This window comes from Heteronotia binoei, chromosome 10 (assembly GCF_032191835.1).
Source record: "Heteronotia binoei isolate CCM8104 ecotype False Entrance Well chromosome 10, APGP_CSIRO_Hbin_v1, whole genome shotgun sequence".
In the NCBI taxonomy this organism is placed as follows: Eukaryota; Metazoa; Chordata; class Lepidosauria; order Squamata; family Gekkonidae; genus Heteronotia; species Heteronotia binoei.
Genome location: NC_083232.1, coordinates 36,873,650 through 36,900,299, shown reverse-complemented (window position 1 = coordinate 36,900,299; position 26,650 = coordinate 36,873,650). Strand labels below are relative to the sequence as shown.

The 26,650-nt window shown below is 44.9% G+C and overlaps 1 protein-coding gene across 7 annotated transcripts in view; it reads left to right on the top strand.

Annotated features, from left to right (window-relative positions):
• Nucleotides 1–26,650, top strand: part of CACNB2 (calcium voltage-gated channel auxiliary subunit beta 2) — a 225,293-nt gene that overhangs the window by 126,388 nt on the left and 72,255 nt on the right. Inside the window, exon 1 of one of the 7 annotated variants that reach the window (XM_060248407.1) lies at nucleotides 8,208–8,318. The exons of the other annotated variants lie outside the window; for them this stretch is intronic. Within the exon in view, the coding sequence (XP_060104390.1) occupies nucleotides 8,286–8,318 (33 nt within the window). The 5' untranslated portion in view covers nucleotides 8,208–8,285. Of the gene's footprint in view, nucleotides 1–8,207; nucleotides 8,319–26,650 lie in introns of those variants that run through there. 7 annotated transcript variants of the gene reach the window in all.

The following is a 26,650-nucleotide window of genomic DNA, read 5'->3' as shown; positions in this document are numbered from 1 at the left end:
ACATTCTAAATGGCCATGTGTGCTGGCCATTTCAAATGACCAACATGGTTTTAGGCAATTTTATATATACTCAGGAGTCCTCTAGAGGCAAGAGTATGTGTGTGCTTGCAAGCAGGAGAGGGCAGTGAACTTGATGTGTGGGGCACTAGAATCCCCCTCCCCTCCCGCCCCCCCCCGGGAGCCCTCCCGCCCGGCCTCCCGCTCACCTTCTTGTTCTTGCATTGCTTGGCGAGCCAGGCGCGGGCGGCGTCGATGTGTGGGCGACGGTCTCGGGGCTCTCCCAGAACTTGGCGGCGGGGCCCCCGTCCTTGCGGTGCGACAGCGACAGGGGGCTGGCGGCGGCAGAGGAGGAGGCGGCCGAGCCCACCGACCTGGGGCCTCCCGCCACGCCACCGCCGCCTCCACTGCAGGCGCCGCTGGCCCGCCTCCCGCTCCAGCCCTGCCGCCTCCTCCGTCGCCTCCCCCCGCGGGCCTCCCGCGCCGGCCTCTCCGCCGCCTCCCCCTCCGCCACCGCCTCCGGGGCCCTACGCCGCCCACTCTCCTATGCGCAGAGGCCGCGGCGAGCTCCCGCATGCGCAGAGGCCGCGGCAAGCTCCCGCATGCGCAGAGCTCGCTCGCTCACTCGCTGCCTTCCCCGCCCGCGCGCGCGGCCCGCCGGCTCCTCTCGCTGGCTGGCTAAACTGGGATTTTTAATGGTCTCGGGATAGCCAGTCCGGGAGGCGGGAATTTGGGGGCCTTAGCGGGACTTTCCCGGTGGCCGGGACGATCTGGCCACCCTACCAGAACCTGTTTTGTTCCAGTCTTTCTAGAAACTTCAGACAAGTGCCCAGTGTAGACACTCCATTGCCACTGTAGATGCCACTGTAGATTTGCAGCAGCAGTGAGATCATGGTTCCCCTGTGGATGTAGTCTGAGTTAAGGAGATCAAATTCCTTCTGAATGCAAGAAAAAAACAGATGTGATCCAATAATGGAGGAACATCAGATAGAAACAATATTGGACCTCTGTATGTCATATCAAAAACTTGCAAGTATTAAGCTACTATATGAATTTAGTTTAAGTGCTTGTGGTTCAAGAGTCAAGATAATAATTTGCATCTTACACTTTACTTTTGCATTATAAAGATTTTATAAGTTTTATAAGTTTCAGATGGCTTGTTTTGCAAAATGGATTATTTTGGGGTAGGGTGACCATAATGTCTGAAGGCCAGCCAGGGACACGTGGGGGGGGGGAGGTAGGGGTGCGTGCGCGCGAAGCGCGCGTGCGCCGCCGGAAACAGGAAGTGACGTCACTTCCGGTGACGTCATGCCACCACAGGGGACAGGAAGTGACATCACTTCCTGTGACATCATTTCCCCGCGTCACCTGCCGGAAATGGGAAGTGACATCACTTCCTGTGACATCATTTCCCCCAAATGACATCATTTCCCCCAAATGCCATGGCCGGAAACAGGAAGTGACGTCACTTCCGGTGACGTCATGCCACCACAGGGAACAGGAAGTGACATCACTTCCTGTGACATCATTTCCCCGCGTCACCTGCCGGAAATGGGAAGTGACATCACTTCCTGTGACATCATTTCCCCCAAATGACATCATTTCCCCCAAATGCCACGGCCGGAAACAGGAAGTGACTTCACAGCACTTCCTGTGACATCCCCAAAAATCCCCCAAATATCACCGCCGGAAACAATTTTGTTCTGAAATCCTGTATATACTTCATCAGTATATGGGATAAGGCACTTTCTCAACTGTGCTGCATAATGCAGCCTATTTATTTTGTCCTGTTTGCTCTGTTGGCTCTATCTGCGCCACCTTCATCACTTTCGGGGTGTGGATCCCCCAGTGGGGTGGTCTCGTGACTCCCTCCGCCGGCTGTTTCTGATAGCCCTGCGCCCCCTCTTTCATTTGATATGTGTCCCGTGCGGGTGCCACCCTCCCGCCGGGAGATGCCGCAAAATGAGCCCCCTTGAGGCTTATGGCGGCAGGGCTCGGGGGAAGCGAGCTAGACTGCTGTTCTTTTGAGGGGTTATAGAGTGTTTCGAGCCCGTCCCTGTGGCATCGGTCCCCTGGGCCCCACAACGATGGGACCGATGCCACAGGGACGGGCTCGAAACACTCTATAACCCCTCAAAAGAACAGCAGTCTAGCTCGCTTCCCCCGAGCCCTGCCGCCATAAGCCTCAAGGGGGCTCATTTTGCGGCATCTCCCGGCGGGAGGGTGGCACCCGCACGGGACACATATCAAATGAAAGAGGGGGCGCAGGGCTATCAGAAACAGCCGGCGGAGGAAGTCACGAGACCACCCCACTGGGGGATCCACACCCCGAAAGTGATGAAGGTGGCGCAGACAGAGCCAACAGGACAAAATAAATAGGCTGCATTATGCAGCACAGTTGAGAAAGTGCCTTATCCCATATACTGATGAAGTAAATACAGGATCTGAGAACAAAATTGCACCAGAAGACACAAACACAAAGCTCCCTTACACTGAATCAGTGCTTGGGTCCACCAAAGTCAGTATTATCTACTCCAGTCACAAACACAAAGCTCCCTTACACTGAATCAGTGCTTGGGTCCACCAAAGTCAGTATTGTCACATAAGAACATAAGAGAAGCCCTGTTGGATCAGGCCAGTGGCCCATCCAGTCCAACACTCTGCGTCACATAAGAACATAAGAGAAGCCCTGTTGCATCAGGCCAGTGGCCCCTCCAGTCCAACACTCTGTGTAACATAAGAATATAAGAGAAGCCCTGTTGCATCAGGCCAGTGGCCCCTCCAGTCCAACACTCTGTGTCACATAAGAACATAAGAGAAGCCCTGTTGGATCAGGCCAGTGGCCCCTCCAGTCCAACACTCTGTGCCACATAAAAATATAAGAGAAGCCCTGTTGCATCAGACCAATGGCTCATCCACTCCACCACTCTGGTCACATAAGAACATAAGAGAAGCCCTGTTAGATCAGGCCAGTGGCCCCTCCAGTCCAACACTCTGTGTCACATAAGAACATAAGAGAAGCCCTGTTGGATCAGGCCAGTGGCCCCTCCAGTCCAACACTCTGTGCCACATAAAAATATAAGAGAAGCCCTGTTGCATCAGACCAATGGCTCATCCACTCCACCACTCTGGTCACATAAGAACATAAGAGAAGCCCTGTTAGATCAGGCCAGCGGCCCCTCCAGTCCAACACTCTGTGTCACATAAGAACATAAGAGAAGCCCTGTTGGATCAGGCCAGTGGCCCCTCCAGTCCAACACTCTGTGTCACATAAAAATATAAGAGAAGCCCTGTTGCATCAGGCCAGTGGCCCCTCCAGTCCAACACTCTGTGTCACATAAGAACATAAGGAGGGAAGGAAGGGAAGGGAGGAAGGGAGGAAGGAAGGAAGGAAGGAAGGAAGGAAGGAAGGAAGGAAGGAAGGAAGGAAGGAAGGAAGGAAGGAAGGGGGAGGGAGGGAGGGAAGGAAGGGGGAGGGAGGGAGGGAGGGAAGGAAGGAAGGAAGGAAGGAAGGGGGGAGGGAAGGAAGGAAGGGAGGAGGGAGGGAAGGAAGGGAGGAGGGAGGGAAGGAAGGAAGGGAGTGAGGGAAGGAAGGAAGGAAGGAAGGAAGGGAGGGAGGAGGGAGGGAAGAAAGGAAGGCCGCCCCCCCCGCTTTCGGCCCCCTTACCTGATTCCAGGGCGGCGGCGTCCAGCGGCGGCGGCTGCGGGGAGTCCTCTGGCGGCGGCCTCACGGCGAGGGAGGGAGGGAGCTGCCGGCGCTGGCCTCTGGAGGCCTCCAGGGACCAGCGCCGGCTGCTCCGCGGCTTCCCCGCGGCATCCACTGGTCCCTGGAGGCCCTCCAGAGACTCTGGAGGGCCTCCAGGGACCAGCGGAGGCCGCGGGGAAGCCTTCGCTGGCCGGCGCTGGTCCCGGAAGGCCTTCCAGAGGCTCTGGAAGGCCTTCCGGGACCAGCGCCGGGTGCCCCGCGGCCTCCCCGCGGCCTCCGCTGGTCCCTGGAGGCCCTCCAGAGACTCTGGAGGGCCTCCAGGGACCAGCGGAGGCCGCGGGGAAGCCTTCGCTGGCCGGCGCTGGTCCCGGAAGGCCTTCCAGAGGCTCTGGAAGGCCTTCCGGGACCAGCGCCGGGTGCCCCGCGGCCTCCGCTGGTCCCTGGAGGCCCTCCAGAGTCTCTGGAGGGCCTCCAGGGACCAGCGGAGGCCGCGGGGAAGCCTTCGCTGGCCGGCGCTGGTCCCCGAAGGCCTTCCAGAGGCTCTGGAAGGCCTTCCGGGACCAGCGCCGGGTGCCCCGCGGCCTCCCCGCGGCCTCCGCTGGTCCCTGGAGGCCCTCCAGAGACTCTGGAGGGCCTCCAGGGACCAGCGGAGGCCGCGGGGAAGCCTTCGCTGGCCGGCGCTGGTCCCGGAAGGCCTTCCAGAGGCTCTGGAAGGCCTTCCGGGACCAGCGCCGGGTGCCCCGCGGCCTCCCCGCGGCCTCCGCTGGTCCCTGGAGGCCCTCCAGAGTCTCTGGAGGGCCTCCAGGGACCAGCGGAGGCCGCGGGGAAGCCTTCGCTGGCCGGCGCTGGTCCCCGAAGGCCTTCCAGAGGCTCTGGAAGGCCTTCCAGGACCAGCGCCGGGTGCCCCGCGGCCTCCCCGCGGCCTCCGCTGGTCCCTGGAGGCCCTCCAGAGTCTCTGGAGGGCTTCCAGCGACCAGCGGAAGCCACGGAGAGGCCTCCACCACTGTCGCCGGGCCCCGTGCGCGGGCGGGGAAGGCGGCGAGTGAGGGAGGGAGCGTCCCTGCGCCTGCGCAGGGACGCTCCCTCCCTCACTCGCCGCCTTCCCCGCCGGCGCCCGCGGCCCACCGGCTCCGGGGCTGCCTAAACCGGGACCTTTAATGGTCCCGGTATAGGCAGCCCGGGAGCCAGGATTGGGTGGCCAGAACCGGGAATGTCCCGGGAGACCGGGACGGTCTGGCCACCCTATTTTGGGGGCATTGGTTCCAGTAATATATATATGACTTTTCTACAACCATGAAGAAGACTGCAATTGAAACATGCAAGTAAACCCTAGGATGCATGTAGTTGCTTCATGTTAGAGATGTAATCTACCTTTTTGAAAGAGGTTGATTCAGACATTCTTGGGTTTTTTTGTTTGTTTGAATTTATCCAGGATTGAATTAGACAGGAGTATTAGGGGATTCAAAAGTCCTACATATAGTATGTCACAGAAGTGAGTACACCCCTAAGTGAAAATGTTCAAATGGGGCCCAGGTAGCCATTTTCCCTCCCTGGAGTCATGTGACTCGTTAGTGGTACAAGGAATCAGGTGTGAAGGGGAAGCAAGTTATTGCTCTCACTCCCTCATATTGGTCACTGGAATTTCCACATGGCACCTCATGGCAATGAACTCTATGAGGATCTGAAAAAATGAATTGTTGCTCTGCATAAAGATGGCCTAGGCTATAAGAAGATTGCCAAGACCCTGAAACTGAGCTGCAGCACGGTGGCCAAGACCATACAGCGGTTTAACAGGACAGGTTCCACTCAGAACAGGCCTCGCCATGGTCGACCAAAGAAGTTGAGTGCCCGTGCTCAGCATCATATCCAGAGGTTGGCTTTGGGAAATAGATATATGAGTGCTGCCAGCATTGCTACAGAGGTTGAAGGGGTGGGGGTCAGCCTGTCAGTGCTCAGGCCATACACCGCATGCTGTGTCAAATTGGTCTGCAGGGCTGTCATCCCAGAAGGAAGTCTCTTCTAAAGATGATGCACAAGAAAGCCCGCAAACGGTTTGCTGCAGACAAGCAGACTAAGGACATGGATTTCTGGAACCATGTCCTGTGGTCTGATGAGACCAAGATAAACTTATTTGGTTCAGATGGTGTCAAGTGTGTGTGGCGGCAACCAGGTGAGGAGTACAAAAACAAGTGTGTCTTGCCTACAGTCAAGCATGGTGGTGGGAATGTCATGGTCTGGGGCTTCATGAGTGCTGCCGGCACTGGGGAGCTACAGTTCATTGAGGAAACCATGAATGCCAACATGTACTGTGACATACTGAAGCAGAGCATGATCCCCTCTCTTCGGAGACTGGGCCACAGGGCAGTATTCCAACATGATAACGACCCCAAACACACCTCCAAAACGACCACTGCCTTGCTAAAGAAGCTGAAGGTAAAGGTGATGGACTGACCAAGCATGTCTCCAGACCTAAACCCTATTGAGCATCTGTGGGGCATCCTGAAACAGAAGGTGGAGGTGCGCAACGTCTCTGACATCCACCAGCTACGTGACGTCATCATGGAGGAGTGGAAGAGGACTCCAGTGGCAACCTGTGAAGCTCTGGTGAACTCAATGCCCAAGAGGGTTAAGGCAGTGCTGGAAAATAATGGTGGCCACACAAAATATTGACACTTTGGGTCCCATTTGGACATTATCACTTAGGGGTGTACTCACTTTTGTTGCCAGCAGTTTAGACATTAATGGCTGTGTGTTGTGTAATTTTGAGGGGACAGCACATTTACACTGTTATACCAGCTGTAGACTCACTACTTTACATTGTAGCCAAGTGTCATTTCTTCAGTGTTGTCACATGAAAAGATACACTTAAATATTTACAAAATGTGAGGGAGTGTACTCCTGTGACATACTGTAGATATGTGACGAAAATCAGATTACATAATCTAGTTGTTTATATTATCTTTATATGGACTGCTGTGAGTTAATTGTCTTTAACATATTATAGAAATCTTTATTGGTTTATTTCATAGCTTTAGGTTATAATTTTCAGTTGTTTAAATGGAATGTGAGGATATGAGTATCTGAATAGACTATTTCAAAAGTTCTAGGCCACCTATTGTAATTCTTCCTAGTTAGCCCACTTAACCTATTCTTTTCATGCACCCAATACTCCTTTCAATAAATCATGGATACTTTGAAACAGCTCTCTCTCTCTTTCAAGTGATGGGGTTCCTGCCAGTTTCAACTCACTCTTCCATCAAGATGGGTGGGACTGGAGTCCTAGGGAAGGTTCCCGTACCCCTGAAATTCCCTCACAACTTTTACCATGAGTCCAGACCGCCTTCATTGTCTGACTCATAATCTTCCAGTGACTTGGATGCAGTTGGAACTGTATATTTACAGATACTTTTGGATTTGAATTTGTTATATGGACTTTGGATGATTGTAGAAAACATTGTAATACCAAATGTGTAATAATTGATTATAGGACTGTATCAAGTAAATTGGAGTGTGGACAGATAGATGGTTGGATAGACAGACAGACACATTTTCATACATACATTTTCACACAGTGTTTGCATAAGATTTTTTTCTGAGGTCTTTCGTTATGGCAGGACACCTCTCCCTGGCAACACCTCTGCCATCTTTGCTCTGTCAGCTGATGGGAGAAAGATGAAGAAAGAAAAATCACAGCATGCTGGTGTGATGTCATTTCCAGGGAAAACCCAGAAGTGACCTCATTCCATCTAGAAATTGCCAGAAACTTTGTGGTTTTACCATAGAGCTTCTGACAATTCCTAAAGAGGCATAATATCACTTCCACGTTTCCCTGAAAATGAAATCACACTGTCATGCCAGCATGCCCTCACTATGTTACAAACCCCTCCAAGTTGCTGCCAGTTGCCAGCCACTGGCTATCAACCCTCTCTGAGCTGGAAGCATATCATTTTGAAATTGTATCTCATTACTAACCACACGTAAGTATATAGGGATAGATTTGAACTAGTTACCTAGTTCTTGGTAAAGGGATACTATGGAGTTCCCCTTGGCCATATAGATATTTCTTCCAGTTGTAACTTGTACATGTTGTGTTCCCAGGAAGAAAGTGTGTAGAAAGTAATACTAAAATGTAATTATTCTTAGCTATTAGAACTGATTGTTGAACATTCTTGCTGCTTTTCAAGTGCTGTCCTATACTTATAGCCAATCACTGCAAGGCTGGCACACGTGATTAATGTGGAATTTGAAATACCCAACACAGTTTGCTTCTAACTGTATGCTTCTATCTATAGAAATAGATTAAGATAACACATCCTTGTGGCTGCTCTCCTTCTTTGTGGAATTTTTTGACTGGTGCAGCTTGCCAAATTATTATTTCTTTAGCTGCCTACAGCAAGACATTTTGTTTTTGTACTGGAGAGCAATATTTAAAGACCATTTTGAACGTGGGAACAAGTACTGAAGGATTCTAATCTGGTGGTATTGCTAAAATGGGAATTTAGTTAATACTGAATATTGAACATTGCTTTCAAGAATGTATGGAAACCTTGTACAAGAACATTAAAATCCTGTACACAAAGATATGTATCTTTACGACAGTGAAGATTATGAACGGGTAAGCTATAACTATATTTTATATATGGGTTTGGTGGGGGGGAAATATACAATTCTAGATATTTTGAAGTGATAGATCATAGATTTTTTTTTCCTGGTGGAAAAATAAGCATGATAGGAAATATACGGTACTTTCATATTGAACTTAAATTTATCTTGTAACTACACAAGCATAATATATGTGATGAATATTGTAGCTCAAAATGTATTATTGGTATATTTATGATTTTCACAGTATAAATGCCTTAGTTTTAATCAAAGAATTACAAATGTAACCACTGATTAATTGGATTACAAACTGCTGCACCTCAAGATACGTAATAATAGTTTTCAGTTGTTGGGGAAATAAAAATAAACATGACCGTGCAGTAAACGAAATGATTTTTTGTTGTGGGGAGTTTAAAATTCCATGTAGTTTAGAAACTGAAGAAGTTTGTATTTTTAGAGATGAGATTAAAAAAATAAACATCCTGATACACAATAGCAATGTATTTACATGTTCAGTTCACTTTTAAGTAGTTTTAAACTTCTAAAAATGATATTAGATTAATGTGCAGCAGACAGGCAAAATTAGGTTTCTCACATTCCTTGTTATATTATCATCCATTTTAGTAAATAATATCTTAGAAAACTGGGCTATTTCAGTACTTTCAAACTCAGATTTATTCCTCTGATTATCAGTTTCTGAAAGATCTGGCACTTCTAAACTTTTCTTTTGTGCGTCCTAAACTTTAGAGAATGGAAGACTGCATAAATTGAAATAGTTTGTAACTCTTTCACATGTCAGTTCCGTGATGGTGGGAGGCAGCCCTCAGATGCCTATGCCATCATTATGCTGATGCTGCTAGTCAATATCCTGTTCACACGCTGCCATGGGGAGATTTGTGACTGAAAAACCACCCCTGGCAAGGTGCAGAGACAATAGCAATTGCTTCAGAATCCATAGCAACTCTGCTGCAAATCACTGATCATGGAGTGTCTTGCCTCTGGTCCCCTTTTAACAGGCAGACAAACACAGAATTCTGGCACATGCTGATGTGGCAATGCTTTTCTGACCCAGGGCACTGCAATCCATACACAGAACACACTAAGGAGGGAACAGAGTGAACCCAGTACTCACCTCTGGAAGGAACACTGGGTGTTATTTGGAACACCTATTGTTTATTTATTTAAATATTACACCCTCCTTTCCTTTGTGGGTCAAGGTAGCTTACAAATCCAAATTTTAAAACACACAGAGTATAATAAAACCACAAGAAACTCTCCCCTTCCCTCCAAAAATGCCATTTAACTGAGCAAATAAAATAGCCTTCGAGCACCTCCTAAAAACAGCTAAGGATGGATGGTATGTGCATCCAGCTCCCAGCTTTGGACGGTGCCACATTGGTGCCAGCCCAACAGGTGAAGAACTTGGGAGTGATCTTGGATGCCTCTCTTTCCATGGAGGCCCAGATCACGATGGTTGCCAGGTCTGCCTTTTGTTATCTTCTGCAGATCAGGCAGCTAGCACCATATCTGTCCCCCCAGGACTTGGCTACAGTAAACCCTGCAATGGTCACTTCCAGACTAGACTACTATAACTTGCTCTTTGCTGGCTTGCCCTTAAGACTGATCCGGAAACTGCAGCGGGTGCAGAATGTGGCGACTCGCCTGCTGACTGCACCACCTCTATGCGTGGGCATTCAGCTGGCGCTCTGCAGTCTGCACTGGCTGCCCATTGACCAGATCCGCTTCAAGGTTTTGGTTTTAACATTTAAAGCCTTATGCAGCCTGGGACTAACATACCTGCAGGACCGTCTCCTCCCATATATGCCTGGGAGGTGGTTACGTTCAGCCTTCCGTTGGCCATCCCTGGCCTGCCTTGCCTCAACTAGGGCCAGGGCTATTTCAGTCCTGGCTCTGACCTGGTGGAATCAGCTCTCTACAGAGATCCAGGCCCGACCTGGCTTATTAGCCTTCCGTAGGGCCTGTAAAATGGAGCTGTTCTGCCAGGCTTTTAGTTGAGGCTGCGGGCATCTATTCTTGATCTGGTTGGCCTCCCCTTCTGGCACTGTCACCTGTGCTATAAAATGGAATAATATCTGCCATCTCTATGGGATAACATCTTATCATGATGTGAGACGGCCAGGCTGGGCAATATGCGATGATATGGAAAATTTTCTGAGTGCCGTTGAGTTGTTTGTAAAAAGTTTTTATTGTATTTATTTCCATGTGGGCATGTTTCCATGGGGGCTTTTTTCCTGTGAACATTTATGTTAGGGGAAGGCAGGATATAAATCTGATGAAAAAGAATAAACAAACAAACAAACAAATAATGTCCATGGGTTTTTTCTTTGTGCTTTTTTCCTTTGGAATTTTTTCCTTTGTGCTTTTTTTCTGATTACCATAAGAACATAAGAGAAGCCATGTTGGATCAGGCCAATGGCCCATCCAGTCCAACACTCTGTATCACACAGTGGCCAGAAAAATCCCCCCAAGGGCCATCTGGAAGTTCACAAGTGGGGCTAGAAGCTCTTCCACTTTGCCCGCCCCCAGCACCAAGAATACAGAGCATCACTGCCCCTGACTGTTTCAACAATATGCTGTGGCTAATAGCCAGTGATGGACCTCTGCTCCATATTTTTATCCAATCCCCTCTTGAAACTGGCTATGCTTGTAGCCGCTGCGACCTCCTGTGGCAGTGAATTCCACATGTTAATCACCCTTTGGGTGAAGAAGTACTTCCTTTTATCCGTTCTAACCAGACTGCTCAGCAATTTCATTGAATGCCTATGAGTTCTTGTATTGTGAGAAAGGGAGAAAAGTACTTCTTTCTCTACTTGCTCCATCCCATGCATAATCTTGTAAACCTCTATCATGTCATCCCTCAGTTGACGTTTCTCCAAGCTAAAGAACCCCAAGCGTTTTAACCTTTCTTCATAGGGAAAGTGTTCCAATCCTTTAATCATTCTAGTTGCCCTTTTCTGGACTTTTTCGAATGCTATAATATCCTTTCTAAGGAGCCTTTGATGAGGAACTTTATCAAAAGCTTTCTGGAAGTCAAGGTAAACAGCATCTATTGAGTCCCCTTTGTCCACATGTTTGTTCACCCCCTCAAAGAAATGTAACAGGTTAGTGAGGCAAGATCTTCCCTTACAAAACCCATGCTGAGTCTTCCTCAATAACTGATGTTCATCAATGTGCCTACTCATTCTGTCTTTGATAATGGTTTTTACTAACTTTCCCGGCATTGAAGTCAGACTGATTGGCCTGTAATTTCCCGGATCTCCTTAGGAACCCTTTTTAAAGAGCCGGTTTGGTGTAGTGGTTAAGTGTGCGGACTCTTATCTGGGAGAACCGGGTTTGATTCCCCACTCCTCCACTTGCACCTGCTGGAATGGCCTTGGGTCAGCCATAGCTCTGGCAGAGGTTGTCCTTGAAAGGGCAGCTGCTGTGAGAGCCCTCTCCAGCCCCACCCACCTCACAGGGTGACTGTTGTGGGGGAAGGAAGGTAAAGGAGATTGTGAGCCGCTCTGAGACTCTTCGGAGTGGAGGGCAGGATATAAATCCAATATCTTCTTCTATCTTCTAAAGATGGGGGCGACATTTGCTACCTTCCAGTCCTCAGGATTTCAATGGAAGATTACATATTTTTGTCAGGAGATCCACAAATTTTTGTCAGGAGATCCACAAGATCTGACGTGGGGATTCAGGGGTTGGCCTTACAATGGCTTTCCTCTTTCCTTGAGGGTCGAGGACAAAGGGTCGCGATTGGGGGTGAACTGTCTTGGAGACACATGCTTGATTGCGGAGTGCCTCAGGGAGCGGTTCTCTCCCCGATGTTATTTAACATCTATATGCGCCCCTTTGCCCAGATTGCCCGAAGGTATGGGCTGGGTTGTCACCAGTATGCTGATGACACCCAGCTCTATCTGCTTATGGATGGCCGGCCAGCCTGCGTCCCAGAAAATTTGGACCAGGCGTTACAGGCCATGGCTAGGTGGCTCAGGCTGAGCGGGCTGAGGCTAAATCCGGCGAAGACAGAGGTCCTTTGCTTGGGTTGTCGTGGTCCAGGAGGGGAAATCCCCCTGCCAGTTTTTGACGGTGTGCCACTGACAGCGGCGCACAGGGTCAAGAGTTTGGGGGTACTATTGGAGCCTTCCTTAACGATGGAGGCTCAGATAGCAGCCACTGCTAAATCCGCATTTTTTCATCTTAGGCGGGTGAGGCAGTTGGCTCCTTTCCTGGAGCATGACGACCTAGCAATGGTGATCCATGCAACGGTCACCTTGAGGTTGGACTACTGTAATGCCCTCTACATGGGGATGCCCTTGTGCTGAACCCGGAAGTTGCAGTTAGTGCAGAATGCCGCTGCCCGGTTGTTATTGGGGCTTCCAAGATGGGAGCACATTCGGCCAGTGCTCCGGACTCTGCACTGGCTGCCAATAATATACCGAGTTCGGTACAAGGTGCTGGTTATTACCTTTAAAGCCCGATATGGCCTAGGACCTACCTACCTTAGGGACCGTCTCTCCCCACATGTTCCCCAGAGAGTACTGAGATCGGGATCTCAAAATCTGCTTGTTATCCCCGGGCCAAAGGAGGCCCGCCTGCAATCCACCAGGGACAGGGCCTTCTCTGTAACGGCTCCTTTCTGGTGGAACCAACTGCCGGAAGAGGTGAAGGCCCTGCAGGACCTTGGCCAGTTCCGCAGGGCCTGTAAGACAGCCCTCTTCCGGCTGGCTTATAATTAACTGGCATTGGAAGCTGAGTGTAATTTTGATAGACTGCCGTTATATGTTTTATTATTTTACTGTTTTAACTGTGTAAGATGTTTTAAATTCAAAACTTATGTTAGATTTTTATGTGTTGTGAGCCACCCTGAGCCACTTCGGTGGGAAGGGTGGGATATAAATTTAAATAAACTTGAAACAAGTTTACCTTTCAGTTCTTTCAGAACTCTTGGATGTATGCCTTTCGGACCTGGTGACTTATTAGTTTTTAATTTGTCTATCAGTTGTAGGACCTCCTCTCTTGTCATCTCAATCTGACTCAGGTCTTGCAACACCCCTTCCAAAATTAGCAGTTCTGGAGTGGGCAAATACTTATCTTCCACAGTGAAGACTGAGGCAAAAAATGCATTCAGCTTCTCAGCCATTTCCCTATCCTCCTTCAGTAATCCTTTTACCCCTTGGTCATCCAAGGGCCCCACTGCCTCCCTGGCTGGTTTCCTACTTATAATATATTTGAAGAAATTTTTATTGTTGGTGTTTATGTTTTTTGCAATATGAAATATGCTCCTCATAGTCCCTTTTTGCCTGCCTGGTCACAGTCTTGCATTTGATTTGCCACAACCTGTGTTCCCTTTTATTAATCTCACTTGGACTAGCTTTCCACTGCTTAAAGGAGTCCTCTTCTTCATAGTTACGTTGTCTGCCTTGAGCTATGATATCTGAAGGAGGTTTATATTTTTAAGCTGTAAGGGTTTGGGGTTTTGTTTTACGTATGGTGTTTTAGATTTATTTATGTCTGTTTTACTGAAGAAACTATTTGCATAGGCTTTGTCTGTGTAAGCCATTTTGAGATGTTGTTTGAAAAATCACTAAAGTAAACCATGAAAAGTAGTTGCCATATTTAAGTACTCAAGAACCAATAAGAGCCCACCTTCCTCCCAATATAATTTTAGAAGAAGCCTGGGCTTGTGAGTGACATATGTGTCAACTAGAACTCGTTAAAAGCATTAGAAATCAATTTTGAATGTCAGTCTAGTATCCCGGAGTAGAACAATGCTATTCTGATGGCAACATCCAACATCCATAGTACCCAAGAAGCTTTTCATAGACCTAATTGAATTAGTGCAGTCTTATAGTGCCCTCAGAATGGCCACAAGATGTAATGGGTTCATTGTGGTAATATAATGGTTAGAATGCTGTACTAAAATCTGGGAGGTCTAGATTGGAATCCCTTTGCTGCCATGGAAGCTCACTGGGTGACCTTGGGCCAGTCACTCTGTGTCAACCTAACCTACTTTAGAGAGTTCTTGTTGTAGGTATATGATGAATATATGATGCATATGATGTAATGTTGCTTTGGGTACCAGCCAAGTATAAAAACAAATAAATTAATAAATATTGTGACTGAAAAACAGCATTGTCAGATAGACCTGCTTTCATTGATTCATAAGGTATCACATAAGGGACAGATATTTTAAAACAACTCTCTGTCACGTCAAAACTCTTCTGAGGCAGAAGACTTCCAAAAGCAGACATAGCAACCTGCTATTCAAATATTCAAATTTGATTGGTTTTTTAAAAAGTCTGCTGGATATGTCCACAACCTTGGGTGTGTCTAAAGTAGTTGTTTAGATCCTGACAATTAGTCCTCCTCTCAGAGGTTTATGATGTACTACAAAAATCATAATGATTAAAACAGCTATTGTTTATAAATAGGAAACAAAAAAATGAAATTATCTATGGGTTTCTGCTCAGTAGTAGTAATCTACAGTGCAGATTAATCCAGTTGATTTGCAGTATGTTAAATTCAGAATTTCTCCTTTAGGCTAATAAATGAGCCACATCAGTTTTGATAGCACTACTTACCTGAGGCAGAAATCTATAAATGTCTAAGTTTGAAATCTTGGAATGACTTCCTGTTGTTCTTTGTGGTGGATAGCTACAGCAAAAAAAAAGGTTAATTTTCTGGTAGAGGAAACTTCTGAGGATAGCTTCATTCTGTGTGTGTGCAAGTAAGTAGGTCTGTGTATTAAGTATACAAAATAATTTGTAGTAGTAGATGATTCACAACTTGGGTGGCCAAGACCAACTCAGGAAATATCTGAAAACTTTGGGGTGGAGCCAGGAGCAAGACTATGACAAGTATGATTGAAATCTGAAGGGGAGTTGTGGCTATCACATCTAAAGGGACCATACTCCTTTAAAATGACTTCCCTCTATTGGAAATAATGGATGATAGGAGCACCTTGGTCCAATCTTTTTGAAACTGTGGGGGGAGGTTTGGGAAAGGCACCAGATACTATGCTGAAAATTTGGTGCCTCTACCTCAAAAAACAACCCTCCCAGAACCCCAGATACCCACAGATTGATTCTCTATTATATCCTATGGCAGGAGTGTCAAACATGCAACCCATGGGCCGGATCAGGTAACTGGAGGGCTCCTATCAGGTCTGTACACAACTCACTGTCATCTGCTTCCTTCTCCCTCTCTTGCTTCCTTCTTGCTTTGCCAGGCTTGCTCAATCACACAGGAGCTATAGAACAAAACCTCTGTTTTCTCCATTGGCTGACCTGCACATGAAGCAACTTATGTACCAAAGCTCGCAATGTCCAGCCATTTCATGTTTTCCTCTGGGTCTGACGCTCAAACCATTGACCATGAGATTTCTGTAATGAATGTCAATAAATCAAAAGTAGGTTTGCAACTTTCTTTTTGTATAAAAAGCCCAGCAGGAACTCATTTGCATATCAGACCACATCCCTTGATTCCAAGCCAGCTGGAACTGCATTCCTGCTAAAAAAAGAGCCCTGGATACACACCTGAACAGCAAACTCAAGATTGCTACAGCACAGACATTGTCTCCAGATTTTGATGCAGTAATTCAGAGCAAGAGGTGTCAGTTATCAGTGACTGGTAAATCAACAAAATATTGCAAGAGTGCTAAACTTTTAAGTATGCTTTATTTTAAGTTAAACAAATATTTAATTGTGTTTGTCTGTGTCCTTTATAAAGTTTATATCTTCGCTATCTGGCATTATATTTTATGACATACGTCGCTTCGTTGAACAAGGTCTCATTTATGTCAGATCCAGCCCTCACAACAAATGAGTTCGACACCGCTGCCCTATGGGGCCAGTCTCCATAGAGTATAATGGAGTGTCCAGTGGACATCTTTCCCTTTCTGATAAACCCGAAGTGAGGGGAAGACCCCCAAATCAGGGGATCCCTTGCCCCAATTGGGGATTGGCAACTCTTAGTCCTAGTGGATTTACAAACAAATTCCAAAATTGTTCACTCAAATATATCTGAAAGGACTTAATTCCTAGTAAATATTCTTTGTATTGCCTCTCACCACTGTTATTGAGCAATTATAGTGGCCTTGAACAAATTAAATTCACATCAGTCATTAGCTCATTGCTGCTTCAGGCTTCTCAAAATGTTGTGGTAAGGGTCCAGCTATGGCACTGAAATGCAGCATGACAGGAGATCCACATTCCCATCCATAATTTCTGATGTAAAGGTGTTCTGTCAATTTACTAGGGGACAGGTTCAAGTCCAGTAGCACCTTAGAGACAAATAAGATTTTGAGGCTTAAGCTTTCAAGAGTGAAATTTCCATCATTAGATGCATATAACTCTGAGATACTATATAAGATTTTCTTTACATACCTTTTCATGGAGAATAGGAACAATATATTGTTGATTTAACGAACCAATTTTATTCAATTAATATTACCTTCCCAGCTTTCTAATTTGTATATTTATTGAACAATTGTACGCATTAATTGTTCCGTCTTCAGCTGGCCTTGAGGATCAGACAAGACCTAATGGATCTGAGGTGGATGGTGGATTGCAGTGATATATTAGGAGATGATGGGCTCGCAGTTAAGGCTTTTAAACAGAGTCTGCTGGGAACATTTTTTGGATTTCCTGTATATTGTATGATTGGTTATAATGCTTAAGAATAGTTAGAAATCTTCACAAGCCATTAAAAACTTAGATAATGTTGATTTGGTAAAGGGATCATATCACCCATGTGTTGAAAGATCAATTCTGGCTGTCCCAGAATTGTTCTGGGCATAATTCAAAGTCTCGATGCCATCTTAGCTCTGCTACTGCCAATTAGGGTCTGGACCAATACAAAGTCTTGTTTGTTTCCTGTTAGGCTCTGGGGGTTTGGGGTTTGTTTCCTGTTAGGCCTTTCGGTGTTGGGGTAGTTGAAATATTGGCTCCTTGCATATTGTACAGCTGACCAGTTAAGATTCTCTACTCAAGCCATATTCTCTGTGCCCTAAACTACAGAAGTTAAATGGGTGGCCTGGGTACCAGAGACAACCAGAGGCATCAATTTAAAGTGTCATGTTAATACTTATGCTTTGCTGCTTCTTTTTTAAAGACTTCTTGTTGGTTCTAAAATGGTAATTTCTATTGCATTGTTCCTTGAATGTCCCATCCTGTCAGTTATATTGATTCACTGTGTCGTAATCCACCTTGAGGCCAGGTGAGAAAGGTGGACTATAAATAATAAACAAAATAAATAAAGGCTTTTTCAGTGGTGGCACCATCTTTGGTAGACTCTCCTCCTTGAGGCTTCCCTCATGCCACCTTTCCTTTAGTTGCCATGCCAAAACATTTACCTTTATTCAAGCTTTTAGCTAATGGATTCCATCTTTTTAATATGATTTATTGTGTACTGCTAGCCTAAGGACAGCTTTATCAATATCATGTTAGATTGCCTGATTTGCTTTAATTGGCTATTTTCATTGGCATGTTTTCAGAGACTTGATCTTAATTTATTTTACTGACGTGTCTAGTTTTTATTGATTTGTTTTTATTTGCATTATTTAGTTTTATTGATTTGGTCTTATTGTCTTGCTTTTTTATTTTGTTGCTTCTGTCGTGAGCCACCTTGAGTAGGTCCAGAGAGGCCAAGTGCAAATTTTATAAATAAATATATTTGTTCTTTTACAAGTGAAACACAATTGTTATTAGTTACTGAATGTGCATATGAGGTACAAACATACACTCCAAGACACAATAAATGTATGTGTTTGCAGGATACGTGGTGTATGCATAGTGTGTTTATACATGTTGTTTTCTGTTGTAAGTACAATTTAGTTTTATTACAGTTTGTAAACATCACATAATGGATTGGGACCAGAAGCAGCGTCAGTTAGTGGAGGAAGAGTGTATATGTGTACCATTCCTCCCTGTGATTGGGAATGTTCCCTTCTTTTAGTTCTTGCACATATAGACACCATCGTCACAAGTCAGTAATTTCATATACATTGAGAGGGTCAGTTTTCCTATGCTCACTTTCCCACTGTCTGCTGTGCTCTGTTTGCTGTTCCCTGTAACAAAAGACACCGTAAGTGTTTGGCCACAGAAGCAATGCTTAGAAGGCAGTGGCTGTTAATCACCCAGACCTGTGGTTGTGCTCTCTGTTTCCTCCATGTGTAAAAGGGGGAGGAGTCATATTGAGTTGCCAGCATGGTGATACAATAACAGCATATCTACAGCATGCATGTGTGGCTATTCTTTGTACAGGACAATCTAAAGTACTAATGAAATATCTTATTCAGAAAACTGTTTGCACAGTCATTGTTAATAGGGATCATGATAAATTGCAGTTATTTAAAGAAACCTTCAACGGATAAAATTTTAGTCAAGTGTTTCTAGGAAGAAACCTGAGGTAACCTAGGGGTAATGACTAATGTAATTACTGAGACACTGGAAACTGTAATTATAGAATCTTCTCACTGTGAAATGAATAGAAGCTCTGAGAAATTTCACTGCTTATATTGAATTGTTTATATGTTGTCACTTGCAACCATGTGTGTGCAAGCATTTTAATTTTTAAATAGTATTTTGTTATTCGTTATATTTTGAAGTATTAAACATTTAAATCACAAGGAAGTGTACATTTAAAGTATATTTGTACCATCACATTCGGGATGATATGCCTATCCTATCTTACGCAGTGTCGATTCCAAATCCTCAGAGTTAGGTCATCAAAACCAGGTCTTCATGGGGTGATTACAGACTGGCACGTTGGGCTAACTCAGAGATGCCTCTGAAATCGACCCCCCCCAAACTTCCACACACAAACATCTGCTGCCCTTTCTCATCCCATACTCACCCTGTCCTCCAGCCTCCTCAGTGTAACTCAAAAAAACTACCACTTCTGAAGTGGTAGCAATTTTTTTGAGCCGCGCAGCAGTTGCCTCCTTGGCATCTGGAAGCAGAAGGGCACAAGCAAGGTGCCTTGAAAGTGTGAAAATGCCAAGCCGCACCAAGTTGCATCTGGCTTTTTAAAAAATAAAAACTGTTCGGTGTGCATGAGCGCATGAGCACATATGTGCGCACATGCTCATGACTACTGAAAATGTATGGGGCTGAGTGACGGAAATGGTGCACAACAGCCATCTGAACATGCCCACGTCACTGCATGGATGGGATGGGGACGGCTTGCGGTGGAGTTTGTGGAGGCTTCAGGACAGCTCTTTTGAGCTTGTCCAATTCAAGATGCCTCCGAACCACCCCAAAATGCTGGTCTGTTATCACCCATGAAGTCTTAGGTACTCACTACAATCTTCTTACAGTATTTCTTTATGACTCCTGGTCTATTATTGCCCTGGGGTACCTTAAAGAAGTACTGTAGGAAGACTGTAGTGAGTACGTAATACCTCTTAGGGTTGGAATGGACTCTGTGGAAGATTTTTTACTATTGGATTATATATGTTATATTGACTATAGAACTACTGCTGTATTGTGTCTATTATATTCTAGTATGATATTGTAAACTTTGTACTGACTTTTGTTAATGGCCTTAATTACATTTATTATGATTAGTTTGTCTCCTATGGTCTCTCTTGTTTTTGCTACTGCAACTTTTAAAACCATGGTTTCCCATTAGTGTTTCTCATGACCAGTCATTTCTTCTTGGGGAACAATTGTTGCCAATCTCCAGGTGAGGTCTGGAGATCACTCAAAATTACAACTGCTCTCCAGATGATAGAAATTAGTTCCCTAGAGAAATGGCTGCTTTGCAGGGTGGTTTCTGTGTCATTATGCCCTGCTGAGGTCGCTTCCCTCCTGTTTTGGTCCACACTGTGATTTCAGACCCACTGCAGACTTTCAGCCTAACCTACCTTACAGGGTTGTTGTGTACATCAAAAGGAGAAGAGGAAAATGATGTAAGCTGCTTTGGTTCACACTATGGAGAACAACCTGTCCATTTCGTAGATAGAGGCTACCAGGGGGGAGATGGAAAGCTAAAGTCAGATCAGTCTTTCTACAGAAAATGGCTGCCTTGGGTGACTGGAAAGACAAGCAAGGGTGGGCACTCGCCCAGAGCCTTTTTCTATTTTTCTTCACAATGGACCTTATTCCTAGTTCACTATAAAACTGCTACATTCTAATGATGGAAGACATCTTTTGTGACTAGTTATTTAATTTTGGCAAATGTTAATGGCTAATTTTGTTGAGGAGAGCAATTATTTAGTAGGTAATCTTCAGGGAAGAAAAATGTAGCCCAGGGGTGGCCAACTGTAGCTCTCCAGATGGTTTTTTGCCTACAATTTCCATCAGCCCTAGCCAGCGTGGCCAATGGCTGGGGCTGATGGAAGTTGTAGGCAAAAAGCATCTGGAGAACTACCGTTGGCCACCCCTGATGTAGCCCATTTTCCGAACTTTATAAAGTTGTTTCTATCTCATGCTAGATTGCTTCTGTATGCCTGTTATTCCTGAATCTGATAAACATCTTTATTCTGTTACATACTAATTTATTGCTCACCCTCAAATTGTATGTATGGACTGGTAAATTCCATTTCATAGTGTCTGAGGAAGTGCATGTGCACATGAAAGCATATACCTTGAATAAAACTTTGTTGGTCTTAAAAGTGCCATTGGACTCAAACTTTGTTCTGCTGCTTTGGACCAACACCTCCCTTAGAGATGTTTTCCACTACTCTTTGGATTTGTAACATGGTTGCATGAGTACCACAAACATCTGCTACCGAGGGAAGGAAATCTGCTACAAATGTTAAATTACTAAAAGGAATCTAAAAAGATGCCACATTTTTAAATAGATCACTCTGTTCTGGCTTTGTAAACACTGAAGCTCTGCATAGTATTTTAAAGACTAGAATATATATATCCTATCATAAGCTTTTGTTGACTAGAGCGCACTTTATTAGATGAATGCAATGTGTCTTTATTAGACCAAGCTTAGGGCTGCCAACTTCAAGTTGGGAAATTCCTGGAGATTTGTGGGTGGAAACTAGAGAGGGTAGGGATTGAGGAGGATAAAGATCTCAGCAGGATATAATACATACAGTCCACCCCCCACCCCCCAAAGCAGCCAGTTGCTCTAGGTAGGGTTGCCAAGTCAAATTCAAGAAATATCTGGGGACTTTGGTGGTGTAGCCAGGAGACTTTGGGGGTGGAGCCTGGAGACATTGGGGGCGGAGCCAGGAGCAAGGTGTGACAAGCATAATTGAACTCCAAGGGAGTTCTAGCCATCACATTTAAAGTGACAGCAACCTTTTAAAATGCCTTCCTTCCATAGGAAATAATGAAGGATAGGGGCACCTTCTTTGGGAGCTCATAGAATTGGACCCCATGGTCCAATCGTTTTGAAACTTGGGGGGTACTTTGGGGAGAGGCACTAGATGCTATACTGAAAATAGGTGCATCTACCTCAAAAAAACAGTCCCCCCAGAGCCCCCGACACCCGCAGATCAATTCTCCATTATTCCCTATGGGAATCATTCTCCATAGGGAATAATTGCCCAGTAGACATTTCCCTCCCCCTCTGCTGCTTTCTGATGACTCTAAAGCGGGGGGGGGGGGACTGGGGATTGGCAACCCTCTCTCTCTCACACACACACGCACACACTTACTGGGTCTGGTTCCTCCACAACGACATCTGAAAAGAACAGGGGCTACACTGCTCTCTCTCTCTCACACACACACATACACACACTTAGTTGCTCTGAAATGAAAGCAAAACAAACCAAGGGACTGTGTTGCTGACCCTTCCCATGAAGTATTTCCTGTTCAACTTTAAAGGCACACAGACACACAAACATTTTGAAACCGACCTGTTTGCAGGTTTCTAAACCTGCCCAAGGTCTAGAGCTGCATGGTGGCTGTGGGGGTGGGGCTTCCCCCACTGGCCAGCTGGCTGGGGCTGGGGAGAAGCCTGTAAAACCGGGGCATTCCCCGCTGGGACCTGGGGATTGGGAGGTCTAGCTCTAGGGGAACTGTACTTTGGAAATATGTTGTAATTCCAGGAAATCACCAAGTCCCACTGGGAGATTGGCAGCCCAGCCAGGGCGCATATGGCATTATGGAGAAATAAAATTGTAAACAGCATACTCAAAAACCCATGGAAGTTCAGGGTGAGATTTAATTATTTTAAATGACATGGATGGGGTGAAATGTAATTATTATGAACAATGTTTATTAAGACATTACTGTGCTGCTTTAAAGACAGTCAAAGTAATAATTCTTTATTTAAGTCATAATGTAAAGTAATAAAGAGACTAATATCAAATTACAATAAAATAACAAACCAGATATGTAATGGTATGATTCAGAGAGTCAGAATCCTACATTTGATTAAAAGCACAGACAAACAGTTTGTATTTCATCTGATGCACTAATTGTGCTACTGTAGCCACTAGGTGAATCTGCATGAGAAGGCCTACTTTTGACCTACTTTTACATTTACAGTAAAAACAGATATATAAAGGCACAGATATATATATCTGTTTTTACTGAAAATGAAAGACCAAAGCAGTTTGGGTAGAAATATGATGCTGAAAACTAATGAAATGCATAAATCTGGAACATATAATTCATACACCCTATGTATATAAAAACTCAAGCGTATTGGCATTTTCTGGCTCTCCTGTTGGTCCATCATCAGCCATTGGCCCATCAACTGCTACTCAGGTTCCATTGCATTCTATTGATTGAGTCCACTCCTCTCTCCCACCCACTGTCACCTACAAAATCTCTATGGCATTCAGAAGACAAAGCAGGTGGCGGTGTTAGGGAGCTAGCAAAGAGACAGGGAACAAAGGTGGTAATGCGACTAGGCAGCAAGGCCTGGCCCTGCAAGGAGCATTTTGTCAGAGGCCATGGCGGCTGCCTCTTTCCTGTCACTTCTTCCCTCCCTCCTCTCAGCCTTGCCTCAGGACAGACTGGGATTGGGCCACAGGGGAAGCTGCTAGGCAATTAAGCTTGGTTCTGACATGAAGCTTAGTTCTGAATAGAGTGCCATAGAGTCCATCCTCCAAAGCAGTTATTTTCCCCAGGGGAAGAGAGATCTATTTTCTGGAATTCAGTTGTGATCCCAGAAGATCTTCAGGCTCCATCTGGAGGTTATCAACCCTAGAGTACCACAGTAAAGAGTAGAAAAACACATAATATAACCGTGGAATCATAACGAAATAACACTTAATAGAAAATTATTGCTATTAAATACTTTTCATCTCTGTAACGTTCAAATGCACAATTTATCAAAACATATCATCAGAACTTTCAGTCCATTGCCATTCATATATATATACATCAATTTCAGAATTAAATGCTTCAAAGACAATCTGCCCACTCCTGTGAGTTGATTTAAAGTGCTAGTGCTCAAAATGATTCAATTCACATAGATTCCTTGGTGTTCTCCAAGAGTTCTTTCATTTTACAAGGAGCATAATTAATAGTTTCATCTGTTCACAAGGACTGGAGTTCAGATAGATGGATAGAACGGAAGCCTCTGACGGGTGCCTATGTTACCGTTTCTGATAGATCCTTTTTCGAAGAGGCATCTCCCATTCATCACCTTGCAATGGACCACTCACACAGTACTATGTATGGAGAGGTGACAAGTGGGAGATGCCTTTTTGACAGCAAGGGTCGGGGCTGAGTGAATGCCAAGGGTTGGGAGTGGGTGGGAAGACAGCAGTGGTGGGGGTGAGTGAATATCATGGGTGGAGGAAGTAGTAGGATGACAGGGCTGGAGTGGTAGTTGAGAGGAAGAGGTGGTTGGGGGTGGGTAGTAGTCGGACAGGGTGAGCATGGGAAGTTGGGTGGGTGTGACGGAAGACACCAAAGTTGTGGGGGAATTAATGCCTTCACTTGGGTGGATGTGTGGGAAGACAGCAAGGGTGAGAGGCACGCACCCAGAGGCTCTTTCTAGAGCCCATTGTATTTTTCTCCACAACGAGCCTTATTTCTTGTGTGTGTGTGTAAACACACACACACACACATGCATACATGCATACATACATACCACAATAAAATCATACATACCACAGTAGTATGAGGCCACCATGCTGTATTAAAGTTAGCAGCCAATTTCACTTTTATCTTGTTTTGTGATTTCAGGGATGGGGCAACTTCTGTATCTTGCAGGTTAAAAATAATAAAGTTGGGGTTACTATATGTTTTAATGGTTGTTTTCATCTATAGTAACTTTAATAATATAAACATAAACAAGGACAGGTTGTATACAAAGCATTCCATGGATAATAAAAGACACCAAACATTATTCACAAATGTGTTGCTTCCCACACACTTGCTGTTTCTGTGCTTAGAAAAACAAATACTCTGTATACATCTGAACCATTTATTTATCTTCTGACTCACTCACCATCATTAAAGTGAGCATCTTAAGTCTTTGCAACTGAAAGTCAATGTGCACATTTTAAACATTCTGCATCTAAACAATGGCTGTGAACAAGTGATATTTCATCGACAATTGTGGCTCCATGTAATGGAGGACAGATAAACATGAAAATTGGTTAACAGATCATGGTCCATTCTGCCAACTATCATGTAAAGTGAACACACTGATAGAAACTCTGTGGCTGCTAGTAAGCATCTGAAGAAGCTTATGCTTGAATAACTTTTTGTTAGTTTTTAAGCTGCTAATGGATTCCTGTTTTCTTTGTCCAAACACAGCTGTTTGATAGTGACATCTCTTAAAAAGAAGTGGCAGTATAGGTTTTGGGGAATAGATTTATTGAACAAAATTTGTTGTTCAACGCTAATTGTTGTCTGTATTGTAAACTCTGTAGACCCCTTTATTTGAAGGCTTTGTCTCATTTAGTTATTCCCATCATGAAATCACTTTTTTCCCAATATTAGGCAGTAGGTTGTAAGGCTTTTCAAATACTTTGAAGCATTTTTATTGGCTAAAAGTAGATCACAATAAGTCAAGTTATTTTTATAGTTGAGTGGTGTGCCATTTCTTCCACAATAAAATCAATGAGATGTGTTTTATTGATTGACTGATTAATTGATTTAGATTTATATCGCACCCTCCTCACAAGAAGGATCAAGGCAGGCCACAACAATAATATTATAAAACCATTTAAAACAGTTATACTAAATAAATAATTAAAACAATTAAAAGGCATGTACTACAATAAATGTATAAAATTTAACAATCTCAAATAGCTGGAAGCAACTAGGCCATAACAAAAAAAAAGGAGTAAAGATCTTATTGATGAAAGTAAAATAACCAACAGTAAAATCTTATTAATGTGGGCAGTATGCAAGGGAGGCCAAATGATTGGGTGGCTGCCACTTCAACTGAAGGCCTGGTGGAACAGCCTTGTAAAACTGTAATAGGTCCCCCAGGTCCCTGATCTCAGATAGGAGCATGCTCCACCAGGCCAGTGTCAGGGCAGAAAAGGCCCTGGCCCTGGTCGAGGCTAAGCAGATATCCTCTGGGGCAGGGACAACCAGTAAATGATGGTCTGCCGGGGACAAGGCTTTCTGGGACACATATGGGCAGTCCCTTAGATGTGTTGGTCCCTTAGATGTGTTGGTCCCAGACCACATAAGGCTTTAAAGATGAGTACCAACACCTTTAGATGGATCTGGCATTCAATCAGTAGCCAGTGCAATTGGCATAGCACTGACTGAATCCATACTCACATGGATATTGCAGTCAGCAGGTGTGCCACCACATTTTGCACTACCTAGAGATTCAAGGGTAAGCCCATGGAAAGCAAGTTATAGTAATCAAGCCTGGAAGTGAGCATTGTATGGATCACTATTGCCAGCTCCTATGAGGAGAGACAGGGAGCCAGTTGCCTGGTTTTCTAATTGTTCCAGCTTTCATCCAATTGTTTCAGCTTTATTTACAAGTTGTTTTATGGACTTGGGCAAGTAACAGTATCATGACATTAGTATCACAAGAAGTTGCAGCAGTGGATAACTTTCAATTTTCAACTAATTTTGTAACTTTTGCATCTAGACAGGATGACTCGGTATATTCTGCTGGATCTCATCTTGTTGGATGGAGCTTTGGCAATGAAGCTTGGGAATCTTAGAACATCTGTTTCATTTTCCAAAACAGCTTTTTTTTTGCCAATTTGCTGATCAGAGAACAGTTCTGCTTTCTCATTCTTTTGACACTATGTTTTTCTTCGAAGTAATATAAAATCTTTTATTAATATGACCAACAATATAATAAAACAATCTGCAAGCTTTCATTTTTATTTGTATCAGGGTGGAATATTTAAAAAGAGAGAGGAGGGAAGAGAAAATTAAATATTTCAGGCCATTGTATTAAGGCCTCTAGTCTGCATTTTGTACAGGGCACATT